We start from the raw sequence: 19,660 nt of genomic DNA on the forward strand, positions 1-19,660 counted from the left end.
AGACCCTGCTTAGGCAAACACGTGGCTTGGGGTGCATCTGCAGGGTCCCCTTCCCTGGGTGCCCCAGCCAGAGCACAGGGGCTGCCCTTGAGGGAGGGAAATGATTTTCCGAAGAGAGTGTCTTGTTGTTGTGGCATTCTCCCTCGTGGAGCCTCAGCTGGACGCTGGAGCTGTGCCAGGATTCGGCCATGCGCTCGAGTAGTTCCAGTTCCCTCTGGAACTGGGCAGGTGCAGACATTGCAGGGAGCAGTCTCGTGGAGGAGAGGCTGGGAAGCGAGTTTTACGTGCACATCAGGGCCTGACGGAGATTAAATTGATAAATGTGAAACCACGGCATCTTCTCCTGTGCTTTTCTCTCCTCTCTACTAAATATGATGGGCCATGCTCAGGGAGCAAGGGGCAGGATTTGGTCCATACCTGTGACCTTCTCGGTGTGCATCATTAGCCCAGCTGCTGCTGCTCCTTGCAGCACCTCTTTGTGCTAAATAGCTTTTCAATATTGATGTCAAGCAGTTCAGAATTAGTTTTCAGTCCTACTTAACCTGACAGCTCACCCCCAGTGGCTGGTGGCAGCGCTTGGTGGTCAGCACAGAGAGGGCTGGGCACTGGCTCCTGCCTGCCGAGGGTGGGTTGAGGCACTGCCTGCCCGAGTGGGGCAGGTGTGTGAAGGGGGCACTTTCTGAGACCTTGCCAAGCGCTGAGGCTGAAGTGGGAAGTGCAGGAAGTGCTGGTGGGTCAGTGCAAACAGTGTTGTGGTTCTGCCAGAGAACCTGTGAGACCTGTGTCCTCAGGGAGACTCTGCCCCTCAGTTGCCCATGTGCAGCCTTGGGCATGTTTTTGCTTATTTTTCTTTTCTCTGAGTTAAATGGTTTTAATTGTGTTGCAGGTAACGATGTAGGTGACTGAAGAAGAGTTAGTTATTTGTGCTGTTCCAGCACGCTGAGATTCGTCTGCTGTTACTCCCAGAGAGGCAGCAGCAGAGGCGCTGTGCGGCCGTACTTGGTGGTGCAGCACAGCCTTAACTGCTGAGTAACTGCTGAGCACATCTGAAAAAGGGTTTGCAGGAGGTGCAGAGGTTTTGTGCCCGGCCCCAGCTGCAAGTCACAAGCTCTTCCCCATCACATATACGGTACTGGTAGCCTTGAAGTTAGCTTAAGGAAATTTTCTGAGTCAGTGCTCCTCCTTGGTCATTTCAAAGCTGCTAATAAGTTCAATCAAGGATGAATTAGTATCTGAAATGCCAGCTTAAATTGTACTATTGCACATAACACACAGATGACAAATGCTTTGCAGTCGTGCTCTTCACAGGTAGGCAGTTTGCCTCAGTGTGGTGGCAAAGGGGAAGGTAAAGGGTGTTTTGGCTGGATCTGGTGCCAGGGCTGATGCCATCTGGGCAACCTCATGGGTTGATTATGTAGTGACATGCAAAACAGTTGACTGGTAAAATGCGATTCCACGTGACTGAGGTTGGTAGGAGACAAGGGGAAAGCTCAGGCTGGAGTTGGACCTGGAGCCAGATGTTGGAGCTCCAAGTGTCATCACATCCCCTGGAAGTCACTGCCCTGCTGGGGAGAAGCTCTGGGCTGTGCAGTGCCTGATACCCACCCTGCTGTGCTCTCAGCCCTGCAGGGAGCAGGCAGCCAGGCTGGGGGGCCCTCAGCCACCCCTCCTGTGCAGGAGCCCTGTGGGGCACATGGGCCCTTACCCCAAAGATGTTTCATGTGGCACTGAGGGCCCCATCACTTTGATATGCATCATTTAGGAGCGCTGCATCAATAAGTATATAACATGAAAATGTTTTATTTACATCATGTAACTTGTTCTCAAGAATTCAACCCATTTAATGGACATAAGTGAACCCAATTTTCTTCTGTATTTCAGCATTTCTATTATGAAGAATTTCTTTTTAAGAAGCCTTAATGTTTCCAAATGCATCCCTCAGTGAAGAGCAGCTGCAGAAGGAATTGTTTTGACCTCTGCTTCTTTAATTGCTTTCTGCTCTGTGTTGGCCTAGAAATGGATGTTGCTATTGTGTAAATTACCCTGATGGTAGGAAAAAAGCTCATGAGATCAGGTGTATAGTTTCTGTCAGGAAAATAGGTTTCTTAAATGGAAAGCAGCATCTACCTGTTCATAACCAGAGTCTGGGTCAGTCTGAAAATCCCAGATGATAATTACTTCATTTTCTGCCTCTGAGCAGCTCCAAGGAGTTACTGTTTTTTGTGGCCAAGGGCAGATTTAATCTGAAATTTACTCTGAGCTCCTTTCAGACTCTGTCAGGGGATGCTCAGACATCGGGGAACACAGTTCAGTCCACTTGTACTGTCACCTGAGCTTGGAGAGTGGAGCAATGCTCAGCTGCTGCCCATGGCTGGACCACAGGGGCTTCTCCACCTCTACCTGTTGTGGAAGAAGCTGGAAGGAAAGAGCAGGTGCTTTTTACTTCCTGAGGCTGAGCACAAGGAGCCCTTGTCAGTCCATGAGTACCTGAGGGGTCTGTATCAAGCGTGTGACGGTAACTGCTTCTGCAGGGTTTTGGAGCAGGCTGAAGTGTCAGACATGAGTGTAAACAGCACAGCAGTGGCTGGTGCTTGCTTGTTGGTGCTCAAGGAAACGGTTGCTCCTGTGTCTGAGAAGTGATTGCAGCAGCCGAGGGAGGACTTGGGGAGCTGCTTCCCCTCCCTGTGCCAGGGCAGAAGCCCACGGCAGGATGAGTGCTGGCGGCACAGCCAGCCTCTGCTTTCGGCTGCTCTCCTGGGACTCTGGGCTCCTACAGTTCTCTTTACCAAGCTGTTCTTGGAAGAACCAATGATAGCAACAGGAAAAATTGTGCTCCTGAATGTGAGCAAAGGAAAGAGCTTATTTTCACAATGCCTACTTCTCCTGGGTAAGGTCCGTGCCACAGCTCGGTACCACTCAGCCATCAGCAAATTGCTCAGCAAATCCTGGCCATTTATGAGTGCAATACAGCAGTTAGCCTCTCAGAAAAGCATGTCCTTGAGCTTAAAAGGCTCATGAACTGATGAGTGGAGCAGAATTTTTGGCCCACAAAGATCTCTCATCTTTTGAGAAGACTGCTGCAGTGAAGCTGCGAGTTTAACCTGAGATTGATCTAGTGCCACCTCTTATGGTCTGTGTGTGAGTAAGCATTTGGCCTTGGAAAATGTCTTCCTTGTTCTTCAGCAATAAGTCTCTGTGCTCTCTGCACTAGTTAATGATAGAAGCAACAATGCTTGTATAATTAGCTCATTAATACCCCAAAGGACTCAGCATGCTAATTACCTGTCACGACTAGATTAGCAAGTTGCATTACAGGAATTCAAAATACTTGGATCAACAGTAAAATAACAGGTCCCCTTACTTAGGACACCTGGCATGGAATGTTTTTGAAGAATTTGTATGCCTGGGGTACTTCCCCACTGTTAATTTACCCTGTGATTAATTGATGGTCTGTAAGACTTCTTGGTTTAAATTACTTGGTATTATCTCCCAAGATTTTCTTTCATTTTTTTCATTTTCTTTCATTTTGAAAAAAAAAGAATGGAAAAAAAAAGATGGAAAAAATCCTGTTAAAAAATTTGTTTTGGGGGTACTTTTAACATGGCACATAAATTTTATCACAATATTTGATTTCTCTAGGGTAATAAATCATAGCAGGACATTTAGTATAGTCCTGCTAGCTATGCTTGTGATCCATTGCCTTGTAGGAGAACTCGTTAATAACTGTGACAAGCTGTGTACTAGTTGGAAATGGATGGCTTAAAATTCCTCACCACATCCTCAGAAGGTGGCCTTTCCAAATAACACCAACCTGGCCTCTTGACAGGGGCACTTGCTCGGTGACACGTCTCAGAGAGTCGATGGCATCACCCCTAGATAGCTGCTGGTGATGGGCAGAACAGCTGCAGTCTTCCTGCTGGGGTAGTGAACCCCAAATCATTGTTTGAAGATAAACTTACAGGAGTCTGAGTTGCAGATTGGGGTTTTTAGGGCAATTATTTGGACAAATTATTTGGGCATTTGAAGGTTTGCCGTTACCTAAAATATCCACAGGTAATTTGGTGAGCAGAGGCATCTCTGCCCATGAACTGTGTGTGTCAGAGCTGTCAGAAGGGATACAGTGAGATGTAACCTTGCTCAGCTTGATTTGGGGACTGCACTGGCAGGTGGTGCCTGAGTCACCCAGGGAACATGATCCCAGACTGGTGCAGTGGTGAGGAACAAGCCTTTGCAGAGTGTGGAGGTGACAGAGTGCCACAGTAAAGTAACACTAATCAATTGTGGGGTGTATTGTAATAGGAAATACGCAACCTTGACAAAGGTGCCCTGCTAAAAGTGAGGTCAAGTGCACAGTGCTCGGTGTCCTGCCTGCCTGGAAGGGTGTGCTGTGAGGGATCCCAGATGTAGCTTTGCTGCCAGTGCTGGTTTCCAGCAGCCCTGGGGAGCTGGTGCTGTTGGCAGGGGCAGTGATGGCAGTGCTGGGCTCACGGCTCCACTCCATGCTGAACATGCTCTTGCTGCGCAAGCCTGGCTGGATTTGGAGCTCCTGCAGACATTTGTTCTTAAAAATCTGTCTCTTTCCTGAGGAGATTTTTTAATCCTTAATATTCCAGCCAGTGCCTGTGGATATCCTGGCTTCAGCTCGCAAAGACTTTTTATTCAACTTTCTAATGAGCCAAAGCAGGGCTTCAATTTGTAGCACACAAAGGGCTTTTGCTCCTGTCTGGTGGGAGTGTTCAGCCTTTCCCAGGATTGGGCCCGTCATTAGGGTTTGCTGCTGTCTTCAATCTTTTGTTCCAGGAGACTGGGCTAATCCAAAGGATGGGGTGTGGGGTTGATGCCTCTCCCTCAGTTTCTTTCCTGGACTTCTAACAAGTAGCTGCAGTGATAATTATGGCTAATCATTTCCACGTAAACATCCTGCTGACAGCCTGGACATGTGTAGTTCCTGTCTTCCAGTCGGGAACGCTGTCGATTAGCACTGGAGCGGTTTGGGTCACGTGCATTTGGAGGAGGAGAGTGTGAGATGCTGCTTCTGCATTTCTCCAGGCACAGGTTGCAGGTTTGCTTTTGTCATTTCATGATGCCCAGGAAGAGCTTTTGGCACTTCTTTACATGTAATTCTTTAGTTGTAATTCTGCTTCAAGGCCAGACAGGACAGGGCTTTGAGCAACCTGCTCTAGTGGATGGTATCCCTGCCTATGGCAGGGGAGCTGGAACTGGATGATCTTTGAGGTCCCTTCCAACCCAAACCACGGTATGATTCTACTTCACCTGTTCTTGCTAAATTCCATGATGACTGTGGATCTGTGTTTTGCTTAATTTGAATTGTATTTTAGTTTGTAGTACAGCTTATTTTATTCCTTCCAAACTCCTGTTTTGGTCTCTAACATTTTTGAGGTGCCGAGTCACATACCAGAAATGCTGGCATGTGGCACACAGTGTGAGGGGACACGTGCAGGATATTTCGTTTCCTGGGGCAGGGCTCTGGGTGGACAAGCGGTGCCTTTGTCTTGACCAGTCTCTGTTTCTGCTCTCCCCAGTCTACGGGCACAACGTGAAGAGCAGCAATGACTTCATTGGGAGGATCGTGATCGGGCAGTACTCGACAGGTGCCCCCGAGTCCAACCACTGGCGCCGGATGCTGAACGCACACCGGACGGCCGTGGAGCAGTGGCACAGCCTGCGGTCCCGGGAGGAGTGCGACCGCGTCTCCCCAGCATCCCTGGAGGTGACATGAGGTGGGAGACTAACGGCAGCCAGACCAAGCAGGCGGACAAGATAAAAAACAAACCGATGACCAAAACACCCCACCTCACACCCTACACACACCCCACAGCAGCTCTGTTGGATTGAAGCAGCTGCCAGCACCCAACTGGCCGCACTGGCATCTGTGAACCATGTCCCACCGGGTCCTGGCTGTTCCCCTGGGGCCAGACCTCTCGCTGCTTGCCCCTGGCACCGCTCAGCTGTTTGCATCCCGCGTGGCAGAGCGCGTGGCCGGGCGGCATGGGCTGCACATGCAGGTGCCATGGTAAGTGCAGAGTGGGTGGAGGAGTTGGGAGTTGCCTCTGCTGTCCTTCCAGTCCAAATCCATGGCTCATCCTCTCAGAGATATAAGTACCCATGTGCTCTCGTTGGTGAACGTGGTAATTAGGCTAGAGTATTTTTTTAAACAGTAGAACCTGTGGTGAAATCGATTCTGACTCCAGTTTTGTCCTTGTACTAGTTTTAACAGAATTAAGCTCCTGTTAGTGCGTGCGTTTGTGTGCCGGGGCACACGTGTGGCTGTGCGGCCCCACGTCAGATGGATCTGATGTCCCGTCATCAGTGAGACCTGCCACTCTCGATAGCAGTCTGTGTGTGTAGTAGATACAGTGATGATATAGCAAAATAAACATTTCCAATACCATTCGTACTGGGAAAACCAGCTCGCATCTTTCCAAACTCGTGCTGTGCAAAAGAAACCTCCTGCAGGAACTTTTGCGGTTAAGAAGACCCAAAATACACAATTTTAATTCTCTCACAGACTGCAGTGGCTCTTTCTGTGTTGTGTGTGTTAACCCTGGTAGTTCTCCAGGTCACCAAGCGAACTTAGTTACGGTCAAGCTGTCCTGTTGGTTGCTTCTGTACATTTTATTTTTTCACAGCATATTGTCTGGTATGATGCAGATTGTATATTTATTGAAAATAAAATTCTATTTAATTGTGCCGCGTAGACTGGGGTGATACTTTTTGCCAGAATTCAGCTTTCTGTTGAGCTCCCTCAGTTATGCTTATGGCAGAAGAAAAGCCAAAATATTGGTGGTTACCCCCTTGTTCCTCACTGTAGATGAACTGGGAGCTGCTCTGTGTTGGCAGCACACAGCAGTGGGGCAGTGGTGGCTGCAGGGCTGGGCATCCTCTTTCCGAGCACGTTGTGGATCTAACCTGCCCCTCTGCAAGGTGAAGTTCCTCCTCTGTCTTGCAGTGAGGTCAACAGTTCTCTGGCTTCCTCCTGGTTTGTCTCATCAATAAATCACAGTGGAGAGGGACCCCAAGGGGAGTTCTGGGCAAACACTGCTGTAGGAGGAAGATCTCCTTCTATGAAAAGTTGAAAAGGCTCAGACAAGGGGCTGTGGTTTCAGCAGTTACTGCTGTGGACATTAATATTCTTCCATCTGGAGCCTGTGGGCAGCAGCACGAGCTCCATGGGAGCTGATCTGAGCCCAGCCATGTGCTTTGCTCAACACTGGGGATGAAATGTGAACAGAAGGTACTCTTGCCCCGAGTCTGTCCTCGGAGTTGTGAGGTATCTGTTTCACAGGGAGGGGGCTGTCATGTACAGAGGATGCCCAAAATTGGTGAGGGAACCCAGAGGAAAGGTCAATAAAAGCAGGATGGAAACACACTGAGGAGCTCCCGACCTGCAGGGCAATCAGAACACAGGATGGGAAGCGAGAGGAGTGCGAGGGCTGAATCACTGAGACCTGTTCCTGGGGCTGCACCTGGCAGGTGAAGCACATCTCATGGTTGGTGAAATTGGAAGGTAACACAAAGTGCCCCTGCAACTCCAGCTGGCACTGTGTGCTTAACGTGCTTGTGCTGTCCCAGTGCTGGGAGCAAAGCTGGTGCCCAGCTGCTGTGCCAGGCTCAGGGGCAGCACAGGGGGCTCAGTGCTCCCACCTGCACTGGGGGGCTGCTGGTGCCGTGGGTCTGTTGTTAGAAACAGGATAAAAATTATTCAGGATCTCTCCTACCTGCACATCCGTGCTTGGGAAGTAGATTAATATACTCAAAGATTTTTGTTCCGTAGTTTGCTGAAAGTTGTTTATAACACTGGCTTTATCTGGGGACGACACACAGAAAAGAAGGGAGAAGGCATGCCTTGACTTCTAATAATCTCAATTCCTTCATTTTTAGTGGTCTACTGTAGCAATAAGCTTTTCCTTGAGCCATATAGTTTCAGATCAATGTATGCAAGTGAGGGGGAGGTGTTCTTAAAAGGCTTTATTTAATGCAAAGAAAACTTAATATAGAAAATTGATTGAATGAGTCTCTGGAGTAAGTCTGGATGCTTTATTGTACTGAAGGCCTCCTATCACTCCAAATTGTTTGTATTTGAATCTTGCCTCTAAAAATGGTCATCCCAACTGAAGTCCCAAAAAATGCTGAATATTTTAATTGGTAGCTAAGAATAAAAAGGGAACAGCATTGAGTGTGTTCCTGAGCAGTTTGTTCAATGCTGATTTAAGGCATAAATTGGAAATGGAACAGGGCCACAAAATTTTATAGTACTTGTGTCTGTGCTCTTTCCCTTACCACTGCAGCAGTTAGGAAAGGACTTTATACAATATTTTTAAAAAACTGAAGTTTATGTCCGACCAAATGTTGACCACGGAAAGGAGACATGCTGGATAATACTGGCTATTAATGATACAGAGTGCTGTATCATACCAGGTTTTCTGCTGTTTCAGGACTGCATGGACCGAGCACAGACGTGGCAGATGGGCACTGTGTGTGTTTCCGAAATAGCCTTGGAGCCCCGGGCACAGCTGGGGGTTCCCTCTTCCAGGCTGTTGTAGTGCCTTGCTCTGGGTAAAAAACAAACAAACCAAACGAAGGAAAAAAAAAACCCAAAAAACATACTACAACAACAACAAAAAAAGCCACAAAACCAAAACAAGAAACAACCAACACAAAATGGGGCACTAATGTATTACACCCGTCTGCCCTGCAGCCCTGGGACCCTCTCCCCCTGCCTCCCCAGGTGCCCGGTCGCCGCCGCTCCCCGGTGTCAGCACAGCCCTCGCCCTCCCGCCGGCCCTGCCCGCTCTCTGCCGGCCTTGCCCGCAGGCAGAAGGTCCCGTTGGTCACCCCCCCCGAGGTGACGGGCTGCCCCGAGCCCCCTCCGCCAGCATCCCGAGGGACGCAGCCAGCGCGGCGCCGCGGGATGGGGACACTAAATATCAACCCGGGATGCGGCTGGAGGGGCGAGGAGGGATAATGTCCTTGCTCGCCTGCAGCTCCGGAGGGTGACAATGGCTCTCTGGGAGCAGCGTGCACCCCAAGCCGGGCTGGGGGCACCGCCCTGGGCACGGGTCCGGGTCCGAGTCCCCGTCTGGGATGCACTGAGCGCGGGCGGGCTCAGCTGGGGGCGGGCTGGGGGCAGCGCCCCGGGCGCGGGTCCCCTCTGGGATGCGCTGAGCGGGGCCGGGCTCAGCCGGGGGCGGGCTGCGGAGAAGCCACTGCTCGGGGGAGGGGGCAGCGCGGCCCCTATATCCGCCCCGGCCGGCGGCCGCCCCCCATAGCCCGCGGGGCTCGGGCCGAGCGCGACCCCAGCGCCCGGCAGCGGAGCCCGGGCGGCCCGGCCATGGGCTGCGGGCGGGCGCTGTGCGCCCTGCTGGCTGCCGCCCTGCTGGCCGCCCACGCCTTCCCCCAGACCAACATCAAAATCAGCCAAGGTGAGTGCCCGGCTGCGGCGCGGGGTGAAGGTGATTTAATGGGCGCTGGCTGCGGCAGGGAAGGAGCGCCTGTGTCTCCCGTGGGACCGGCAGCTGGCTCCCCCCTGCTCCGCCTGCTCCAGAAGTCCCCGACTTTCTTTGAAATCAACTTTCTTCTTTGCCATGGGGACGCGAGAAGGGCAGCCCCGGTCCCTCTCATCGGGATGTCGAAGGTCTCTCTGGGCTGGCTTTGTTTCTGTGTGTCAGTGTCTGCTCTTCACCAACACCATGAGGTGGCTTGGGGCCGTGGCCCTGCTGTGGGTCCTGCGGGGACTGCACAAGGCATACGTGAGAGGGATGCAGGGCTGTGGCCACGGGGGCTCCCCGTTAATTTTTTCACACTTACTGTGTGTGAAAAGTGGCCCCAAATATGGGATTCCCCCTTATTCTCCTTTTTTTCCCTCAGAGCTGTTGGTGATGGTGACTGCTGTATGTCACTTAACTTTCTTCCAAACTTTCACATGGGGTTGGTGCAAGTGAGAGTTGCTGCTCCCAGTTTGTTCACACCATGTTAGGTTTATTGGGAATTTGAGCAGAAAGGGGCTCTTTAAGTGCTGTTCAGTGAGATCGTGAGAAAAAGGATCGATACAAGCCCAACTTTCCTGCCAAACAACTAATCCGTGGGAGCTTTGCCAAAACTAATTAAGGAGGAAAAAACTCTGCAAGATAACTGCTATCTGTCAGTGCCAGCTGCAGGAGTGCTGCTGCCGGTGTTGGCTGTATCCTTATAACTCCCAACATACCTGGCGGAAGATTTGAAGCTGTAAAACCAGCTTGGTTTCATTAAAGGATTTTGAAAAGCAAAGCCCTTGGTGTGAAAGGATGTCCCTTCCAATGTGCTTCAACTGCTGTTAAATATTTTACTTGGAGATTTGTAACATGCACCTTAAAAAACATTTCAGAGTGTGGAAATATTACCTAAATGAGCTTCACATCCATCAGTGGATATTATTCCCTCCAGCTCCATATAACCCCCAGACACACGAGACCAAAATCCCTCCCTTGATCTGCTTGCTTCGATGGTGGACACTCAGTGTGAGACTCTTTCATCTGTTAATGAAAGACAAATATTGCAAGTAACATGAAGGTGGCATTGTTTGTCAGTGCTTCTAAACCCATGGGTGCCCTGGGGCATCCTAACATCACACAACAGCACTGTCTTAGCCCCTGACATGGGCTCTGGCTCACAGCCTCCCCTTTTTAATGCCTATTCTTTGGGTCTACTCAGTAATGAGGACATGGATGTGTCAAGACTGTGGTGGGGTGGAGGCCTGGCTCAGCTGGCACTTTGAACCCCCCAGCCTAGCCACAGATGGGTTCTCCTGAAGCTGTCCTGGGGGTCCCCTGTCCCAGCCCTGTTGTCTTACCCATGCCCTATAACTGCCCACTGCTCCAGCAGTGCCAAGCCAGGGTAAAGCCATGCTGCTGGCCCTCCCCATGGCCTGAGCTGATAAGAGGTGGCTCAGTGTTGGTGAGCACCAGGATGCTCGTCCTGAGCCCCAACTCTGCCAGCTGGGGCCGCTCCCCATCCCTCACTCTCAGCATCCCAGCCCTTGGATATTATTGCTCTGGGGGCAGCTCTGCCCTGGGAAGGGCCCAGCCAACCTGACAGGGATCTCCCCAGCTCTTCTCCCTTGGCATTAGCTCCAGACAAGCCTCTTGGTGTCGATGGACATCCTCCAAACCAGCTGCTTGCCAAGAGCTGAAGAGGTTCACTTGCTTTTTCAGGTCAGATGGCAGCATTAGCCTGTGGATGTGCCAAGGGGGCATGTCTCAAGACCATGCCTTTCAGTGAGGTGTCTCCTAATGCCCCTAAGCTTTTTGGTGAGCTGTTCGCTGTTGATGAAATGGAGCTCTTTGATGTTCTGTAGCAAAAAGAGCATCTGCTGTCAGCACTGACCTGACCCAATCTGCTGTCCAAAACCCTCTGATGGAGCCACAGTTCCCCCAGTAATCTTCCTTGCACGGGCATCTCTTGCCAACCTTCTCCTAGCCCCAAACTTCATATCTCAAATCTGTGCATCCGTGGAGGTGAGGCAGCATTGTTCCTTGGGATGAAGCTGATCAGGAGCAAACCTGCTCTTCAGCAGCTGAGTGTTTGGGAGCCACAGAGCTGGTTGGGGTTTGTTTTGTTTTGTTTTGTTTTGTTTTTTCCAGTAGCATCCTGGAATGAAAAAAAACTCTTGTGAAACTGGCTAGGACTTTTCCAGTTAATTATTTCTAATTGGAAAGAGGCCAGTTGGGGAAGTGAAACTTCTTGGCAGAGCAGTGCCAGCTTCTGCAAGATTTTGATAAGTGATGTTCCTGGTGGTTCTACAGTGGATCTCAGCTAGTAAATAAATAAAAAGGCTCCAGTTTTGTTGGCACTGACACAAATCCAGAGATTTTTCTGACCCAGAAACACTTGTTTTTCAGCTTTTCTGAGTTAGTAACAGCTGCCTGATCTGAATCTTATCCTCAGCCAAGTCTGGACATCTATTTTGCTGGTGCTGCCTTAAAACATGGTCCTGCCCTTGAAACTGTTGTGCTGTAAATAAGCAAAGGGAGAAAGGATTCTTGCCATCCTTTTTCAATAGGAATTTGGAGACAAATGGATGAACTGACCCGGGGTCAGCAGGAACCCCTGTCCTGCAGGCACTGGCTGTGCTGCTCCTGTCCTGTGCAGAGGAGCTGATGGTGCTGGGGTGATGTTTTGCTGCTGTGCTTAAAAGTGAGGATTTGGTCCAAATACCCCAAAAATGCTACCTTTGTCCTCTTCTAGATCAAAATAGCACCCACAGCTGCTGGCTTGGGTTTTGAGGGTTTCCTATAGAGTCATGAGTAGGCTCCTATACTCACAACCATACATCTGATTTCTTATGGCCTTTCTGCTAAAAATAGCCCTCGAAGACCCCAAATAAAGCAGCTCCCCTAATTGTTCCTGCCTGTAAAACTGGGAGCAGTAGTTCTCCTCCAAAGAGACAGACAAAGCCTCTGATCCTGACCTAACAGAAGAGATGCTAATTAAAAGCTGACCTCCCATATTTTCCTTTTTGGTATATTTAACCTTAAATTCCTTCAGGCACCTCTGGTTCACTGAAGCTCGTCAAATTAATGCTACCTAATGGGAAGCAGTATGGAATAACAAAGAGGGACTGTGTCAGTTTCTGACTTGATTTCAGCTGCTCTGAACAAACAGGAGGGTGATTTTGCCTGGCAGTCAGGGTGCTGATGGACCCGTCTTTGAGCCCAGGACACTGGGATGCCCACTGCAATTAGCACTCAGGAGTGAAGGCTCCGTTTGCTGGGGATGCTGCTGGGATAAGCCCTGTGAATTTTGCCACCACGCTGCTAGAGGTGAGGAGTTTGTCGAGGCGCTGTAATAAAATCCCAGTTGCTGGTGGTGCCTGTCTGGTGCAGACCTCTCGCTTGCATTTTGCAAGAAGGAACAGCAACCTCGAGTCTCTGTGAGCCAGGACCAGATCCCAGCCCTGCCCTGAATGGGGGTACATGCCTCACCCGTGACGTGGTGGTGAAGCTGAAGCCTCATCCTGTAGGTTTGACCCTCTGCCCCTGCTCTGCTTTGTGTTTGGTGAAGATTGGGAACCTTGGCCAGCATCATGAGGGAAGGAGTGCTTGACTCCCAGGGAATCACATCAGCTCTCAGAGTTTCTGGTCCTGCTCTATTGCTACAATAAAATAATTTGCATTTCCTAAGGCTGTTCTAAGGTTTTTCCCAATGCAAGTATGACCAGGTGTGAACCAGAGAGCTGAACCCTGAATAGCCACCGAGCTGGCTACAATTTGGCCACCCTCCCCTAAAGCTATGCTGCTCTTCCAGGCCAGCATGCCTTATCCTTTTTCCTCCATAGCCCATAATTAGTGCTGAGGGGGATGGGAGAGCCCTTTGAGCCCCTCGAGGGTTTGTTGCTGTGGGGTCCAGAGCTGCCCCCAGCCTCAGCTCCTCCCGAGGGATGGCTGGAGGACCCAAGGCAGATTGATAGGGTGACCGCCCGACACGGCCTGGCAGTTGACTTGGCCTTGTTCAGGAGGAAAAAAAGGCTCATTGCATTTGCAGTTTGTCACCTGGAAGTGGGCTGTGACAGCAGGGACCCAGGAGCTGGCTGTTTGTAGAACACTCAGAGATCCCCATGTTGAAAGAGCTGATGAAATATGAAATTATCACGAAGAGCTGCCAGCACTGGCACAGGGAAGGATTTGGCTCCCTGAACACTCACACAGCTGCTTTGGATTCACCTTGCCTCTCCTTTTGCCTGTGCTGTTGCTTCCCTTGCTGTGCCCACATCCCTCATTGCCACTGGCAGGGTTTTGTTCTCCCCACCCTTGGGAAAAGCCATTCCCCACGGCCTCTGAGTACTGGAGGCCCTGTAGCACCACCCTGACCTTTCCAGTCTTGAGCCTGTTACCTGCTTGGATAGTTTGATGGCATCTGATGTCTGCTCTCAACCCCTGCACACCCACCCTGCCCACTGCCCTGCTTGCTCCAGCAGCAGCTCTGACTCCGGACCAGGACTCCATGGGGATGTGGGAACTGGCTGGGGGGAGCTGGCAATGCCCCAAGGCTCAAAAACCAGCAGCTAAGAGAGTTAAGCCTCTGTGCCCCAAGATTTGGGGGTTCCACCTGTGTTCATGCTGGGGGGATGTGGTGTGTGCTGCATCCTCCCCATGTGTGACAGGGAGCAAGGCACGGAGGAGATCAGAGCAACATGTTAACGCCACTGCCGTGTTTACACAGTGGCAACTGTGAAGGCTCCAGAAAGACATCCTGCCCCCACAATGGCCTCTTTTGGGGCAACTTCCCCACTGTGCTGAAAAGTGTCAAGGGACGATGAGCAGCTCCATGGCCCCAGCTCTTATCTCGTGGTGGGAGGCAGATAGGCTGGCACCGCTCCTGGCGGCACACGCGCCTCGCCCGGCTATTTATGGGGCTGAAATCCAACGTGTGCGTACGTGCATGGCTGCATCCAGGGACAGGGATGGTGAGGGAGTTTCCTTGGAGGGAGGAAGTGCAGGCTGTCCTTGCAGGAGGGCAGAACACGGCCATAACCCCGCAGCCCTGGCTGTCAGCTCCCATCCCAGCACTGTGGCTCTGGCGGTGCCTGATAGAGGCAAGAGGAGCCCTTATCTTGGTTTCCCCAGTAGCAAATGTCAGTGCCTTTATTTTAAGCACCCTCTTCTGAAAATGATGTCAGGCTGGCTTGGAATATCCCTCCTGATTCAGGCAGATGCTAAAACCGAGAAGCCCACAACTTGTGCAAAATGTGTTTTCACTTTTGCAAACTTTTGTACAGCGCCCGCAGTGGTTGGTTTTTCCATGTGTGTGTTTGGTGGTTACTTCCCTGGGTGAGGTAGGAGAGCAGGGCTGGCCGCTGCTGCCTCCACTGCCTGCTCAGCTGCCTGGCAATGCTGCCTCACCACCACCAGCTGTCTTCTGCTCTGCTCCCAGCCATGCCCGAGCCTGTCCACGCCTACTCCTGCCCGCTCTTCTGGACGGAGTACGAAGGTCACTGCTACCGGTACTTCCCCATCAACAAAACCTGGGCTGAAGCCGACCTCTATTGCGCCGAGTTCTCCATTGGCATCAGATCAGCCAAGCTGGCCTCCATCCACAGGTGAGGGGTGCAGAAACATGTCATCACAGCATGGGGAGGAAGGAAAATGGGGACAAAATCCCATTCCCACAGCACAATCTCTCTGTCAGCTGTAGCCTCGTGTTCCAGCCTAAGCATCCTTCTGCTGCAGCGACCTGGTCAAGTCTGATGCACTGGGCACACAAAGGTGATATAGAAAATGTCTTTTCCTGGACTGGCAGGAAAACTGGCATAGTATTCCCTAAATTTCCCCAAACTGTGTTTTTTACTCTTGAAAAAGGGATGGAAGTGCAATATGATTACACAGGCTTTTTCTCTCATTCCCTTTCCCCAAGCTCTCACCAACACTATGCTCCTCTTGCCAGACCCAGGAAAGTAATCAGCAGCAATTAGAAGAGGGGGGCCCATTTGGCCATGGGTCCAGTGGTGGGGGGAATGCTTAGGGACACTCCTGACCATTTGCTGACATACCCCCTCGGTGGCTCCGTGTTGCTCTGTTTTGCCAGCTGGGAAGAAAACGTGTTTGTGTACGACCTGGTGAACAGCCGCGTGCCCGGCATCCCCACCGACATCTGGACGGGACTCAACGACCTGCGTGAGGTGAGAGCTCTCTGAAATCACGTGGGAAATGGCTTTGAAAAATTCACCTCTCTGCGTTTTCCCCCTGTAAAGCCACTTGGTTTTCTCCTTTGCCCCTTATAGCCCCATTAACCAGGTGGTGTCATAGGATCTGTTGTGCAGTGCATGGAGAAAGTTGTCATTTCTTCCCTTCCAGTCTGCTTTAAGAAGTGCTACTAACATGAATATAAATAATTAATAATTATTCATATTTTATTACTGGATTAATAGAAGGAGTATTGTACTGCTTGTTCAGGAAGAGCAAATAAACTGAAAAGGTCTCCAGTGTCAAAAATCACCAAGTTCCATTGCTCTCTTGTGATACTCTGTGACTTTTCAAAGCTGACATGTTGGAAATATATAGTCTAATATGTTAGAAAGAAAAATCGAGACCATCAGGAGAACAGTCCATGTCAGCAAATTTTTCATAGATACTGAGAAAGGAATGGAAAAGAAAGAGGAAAAGGAACACAGAATTGGGTGGGGGTGTTAAAAAAGAAAATATGGATTTAATTTCTGGGCTTTCCCTGCTGAGAACATTGTGAATTCTGGGACTGTCCTTGGAAGTTTTCAGTTGTAAAGCCCAAACAAGGTGTTTGGCCTTTGCTGAGTGGTGACAGTCTCTCCCCATGTCCCTGGGCTGTGTGGCACCGGGGATGGGGTCTCCAAGGGAGTGGGCCCCTCACCCTCTGCAGTCCCGGGTCTGCAGTGACAGCCTTTCTCCACCCATCCCATGCCAGGAGGGTCACTTCGAGTGGACAGACGGCTCCTCCTACGACTACCACTACTGGGATGGGAGTCAGCCTGACGACGGGATCCACTCCATCCCAGAGGAGGAGGACTGTGTGCAGATGTGGTACAGACACAGCAGCGGTGAGTGCTGCGCTGAGGGCACCTTCAGTGTTGTTTGCATGTCAATAAATTCAATGCACCACAGCTCCTGCTTTTCTGAAGAGTTTGGAGGCAGGCAGAGGATTTTCATTTTAATTTTTCAGTCTTATTTTCTTTCTTCGTTACAGAGAAGGGGTGTGTCTTCCCTTTTCACCATGTACATACACACACACACAGACACATACTTGTTTTCCCACTGTTCACAGCCCATCTCCCTCTCCCATAGCAGCAGCAGGGCAGGAACATCAGCTGCCTTGAAGAATTACCAATTTTAGCCAAAGGTCAAATTTTCCCATTTCCCATCCCACATGGGAGGCTCATGGAAACACCCATTGGTTTGCCACCTTTTCTCTCCCACGCTCAGGCCAGGGAATCTTGCTGAAGTGGGACAAGACCCTGCCTGTGCAAAAATCCCACTTCACATCTTCACTGCCAGTGAGACCAGCCAGTTGTGTCCAGACTCCCAGACATATATAAATGCCCTGTCCACAGGCAGCCTCCTGATATTTTTGGGGGTACAGAACTGTGTTTGCAGCTACTCCTCCACTACCATGTCCAAGCTGGGGCCCAGGGTCCCCTCCAGATGGGGAGGGGAATGCTGGAAGGGGGCATGGCTGGGAGTGGTGCAAATGGGAGCACACCCAGGGAAAGCCTCCCATAATGGCAGGAGGTCCTGGTCCCAAGGGTGGTGCATAGTTACTTCCTTGTGCCTTTTTTCAGCTAATGTCTGGGTTTTTCTGGGGGGTAGCACTGCGCTCCTGGAACGACAATGCCTGTGGCAGAGCCTTCCCCTTCGTCTGCAAGATCCCCTCACTGGCCCTGGACTGAGGCTGCTGGCGCTGCCCGTGCTCCCCCTCATTTTGGGTCACCTCTCCAGCCATGCCAGGGAAGAGCAGTCAGGACATGGCATGGGTTGTGAGAGCCATGGAACTGCTTGGCATCCCCAGACAGCCCCTGGCTGTAAAATCCCTCCTGGGAGTGCCCTGGGGGTGAACCCGGCGCTCGACAGCGATGGGAGCGATGGGAGCTACGTTCAACAGCAAAGGAGCCCCTCAAGCCCAAGTCTGGCTTTGGATTTCAGGTTAACTATCACAGCGCATTAGAGGAAGCCCATGATTTTACCAATACATCAAACTGTTAGCACCAAAAAATAGCCATGTGTAGGAAGTGTTTTTGCCTGTTGATCTGTGAAGGAAAAGTGTTATTTTCTGTTAAGTTATGCAAAATGCCTCTTGTCCACATTATTTTTCTCTCTGCTAAAATAAACAGCAAACAGCAGGTGGAGGCTCCTCTGTCTTTCTGGGACTTGAGTAGTAGCGACTCCCCAGGGTCACGGGGGTTTGTGTGAAAGAAACTGGTTTTTTCCCAATCTGCTCTGTATTACAGAGGTGGTGGTGGGGAAGTGGGTGCATGGAAAAGTTTATTTCATTGACCCTGACTGGTTTTTGGGGTCCCTGGGGCAGCCTGTGTACTCACTCCGCCCTTTGCCCGGCCCCCAGTGAACACAGCATCACCGCGCAGGGGATGTGGGGCAGTGGCTGGCCCCACACCTCTGCAGCATCCCTGCCTGCAGCAGGTGAGCAGGGTTTGGCCCTGGCTACTTAGGGATGACTGGATCAGCTGGAGGGCATGTGAGAGGGGTCAGCGGGGGGTCATCCCACCCTCACAGCCCTGTCCCGGGTGGGGAGAACTTGCAGCGTTTGGTGCAACCCTGATTCCCGAGAAATAAGTGATGCTCTTTCCCTCAGTCCTTGCTGATGTCCTCCTGTGCTGCAGGAGGCACCACAGAGGTACTTCTGTCTTCCAGGTAAATAATTTTTGGGGAGGTGTGTGTGATTGTGGCAGCTGCAGTGTGCTTTGTTTGAACTGCTCAGTGGGGAGGTGGGACCCTCCTCCTTGTAAGTGGGTGAATTTGCAGGGCTTGAATGCGGCCGAGCTGATGCCAGGGTCCAAGGGAAAGGCAGTGCTATGGAGGTAAAAACATGGTTTTCCTTCAGGGGACACAGCTCCAAGGGCACTACTGGACCCAGTCAAATGCAATAAATCCAGTGCTCCCCAGGGAGCTCTGGGGTGTGAACTCTGATCCCGCACAGCCCTATAGAATCCAGGTGGCTTTGCAAGTAGTCCTGTGCAGAGGGGGCTGCAGAGGGGCCCCTTGCCCTCTCCCGGGAGCCATGTGTCCATTTTGTCCCTGCTGTGGCAAAGCCCCAGGGTCTCAGAGCACCAAAGCAGCTGGGACAACCCTGGACTGTCCCATCTCAGCCACTGCCTGCAAAGATGGGTAAAAGCATCCCCATAAAATTGTCTGGTCCCCCTTGATGTCACCATCTTAGAAATATAACATTTCAAAACTCAGACTTTCCAGAGTGATCACACTGGATACAATGAGGTAAGTAGCTGGGGCTCCCCTGGGAGCTTGGAACTTCCTCAGATGGCAGCTCAGCTTTTGGCTGAAATATATTTCCACTTGGAGAGAAACTGGAAAACTTGGTGGGGACAATGGTGGTGTTGTAAGTGGAATGTGTGTGCTGGAGCAAGTTTCTAAAATAATGAAGCGCTGTCATCCCTTATTATGTATTTTTAGAAATATATTAAAACATTTATATAAATATACAAATGGATAATACATATAAATAAAACTATATTACTTTTATTATATTTTATATATATTATATACACAGATTATCCATATATTTATATGGAAAGTAAGCAATTTGTGTAGCTTTCAGTTTTAGATTTCAGCATCAGATGTGCTTTCTAGAAGCTTTTGTTTTGTTTGAAAACAATAAATTATGTACGGATGGTAACAGCATGTAAAGAAACTAGCTGTATTAAAACAAAAGAAAGCTCTTGTATCCAACAAGCTAAAGGAGGTTGATGTGTAGTACCTTGTCTGTGGCAGAAAAGGGTCTGAGGAACCAAGCGTGGTGGGGGACGTGTCTGATGAACTCCTGGTTCCGAGTGCCGGGGCTGAGGTGTCGTCCCATCTCCGTGTGGGAGATCAGTCACAGCACAGGGAGGGGGGACAGCAGACCCCCAGAGCCCCTTTGGGCTGGCTGTGCCCAGAGCCCATCACTA

The 19,660-nt window shown here is 50.7% G+C and overlaps 2 protein-coding genes across 2 annotated transcripts in view; both read left to right on the forward strand.

Moving 5' to 3' along the window:
• The window catches only part of SYT17 (synaptotagmin 17), a 34,030-nt gene extending 27,317 nt beyond the window's left edge, over positions 1-6,713 (forward strand). The window contains exon 8 of the mRNA XM_027683916.1: positions 5,544-6,713. Coding sequence (XP_027539717.1) covers positions 5,544-5,740 — 197 coding nt within the window. The 3' untranslated portion in view covers positions 5,741-6,713. The remainder of the gene's footprint in view (positions 1-5,543) is intronic.
• Positions 6,714-9,352: 2,639 nt separating this feature from the next.
• CLEC19A (C-type lectin domain containing 19A) lies at positions 9,353-17,477 on the forward strand. The gene is made up of 5 exons (XM_027683917.1): positions 9,353-9,443; positions 14,929-15,094; positions 15,580-15,673; positions 16,432-16,564; positions 17,331-17,477. The coding sequence occupies exons 1-5, from the start codon at positions 9,353-9,355 to the stop codon at positions 17,408-17,410; spliced, it is 564 nt and encodes a 187-aa protein (XP_027539718.1). The 3' UTR covers positions 17,411-17,477.
• The last annotated feature ends 2,183 nt before the right edge of the window (positions 17,478-19,660 follow it).

Source organism: Neopelma chrysocephalum, unplaced genomic scaffold (genome assembly GCF_003984885.1).
Source record: "Neopelma chrysocephalum unplaced genomic scaffold, ASM398488v2 Primary Assembly neopelma1_65, whole genome shotgun sequence".
NCBI classification, from domain to species: Eukaryota; Metazoa; Chordata; class Aves; order Passeriformes; family Pipridae; genus Neopelma; species Neopelma chrysocephalum.

Excerpts from the sequence above, each read along its gene's own strand:
- CLEC19A (XM_027683917.1), top strand. The coding sequence starts at position 9,353 with ATGGGCTGCGGGCGGGCGCTGTGCGCCCTGCTGGCTGCCGCCCTGCTG. Across the intron at positions 9,444-14,928 it reads CAACATCAAAATCAGCCAAG|CCATGCCCGAGCCTGTCCAC; the intron begins GTGAGTGCCCGG and ends CTCTGCTCCCAG. Across the intron at positions 15,095-15,579 it reads AAGCTGGCCTCCATCCACAG|CTGGGAAGAAAACGTGTTTG; the intron begins GTGAGGGGTGCA and ends CTGTTTTGCCAG.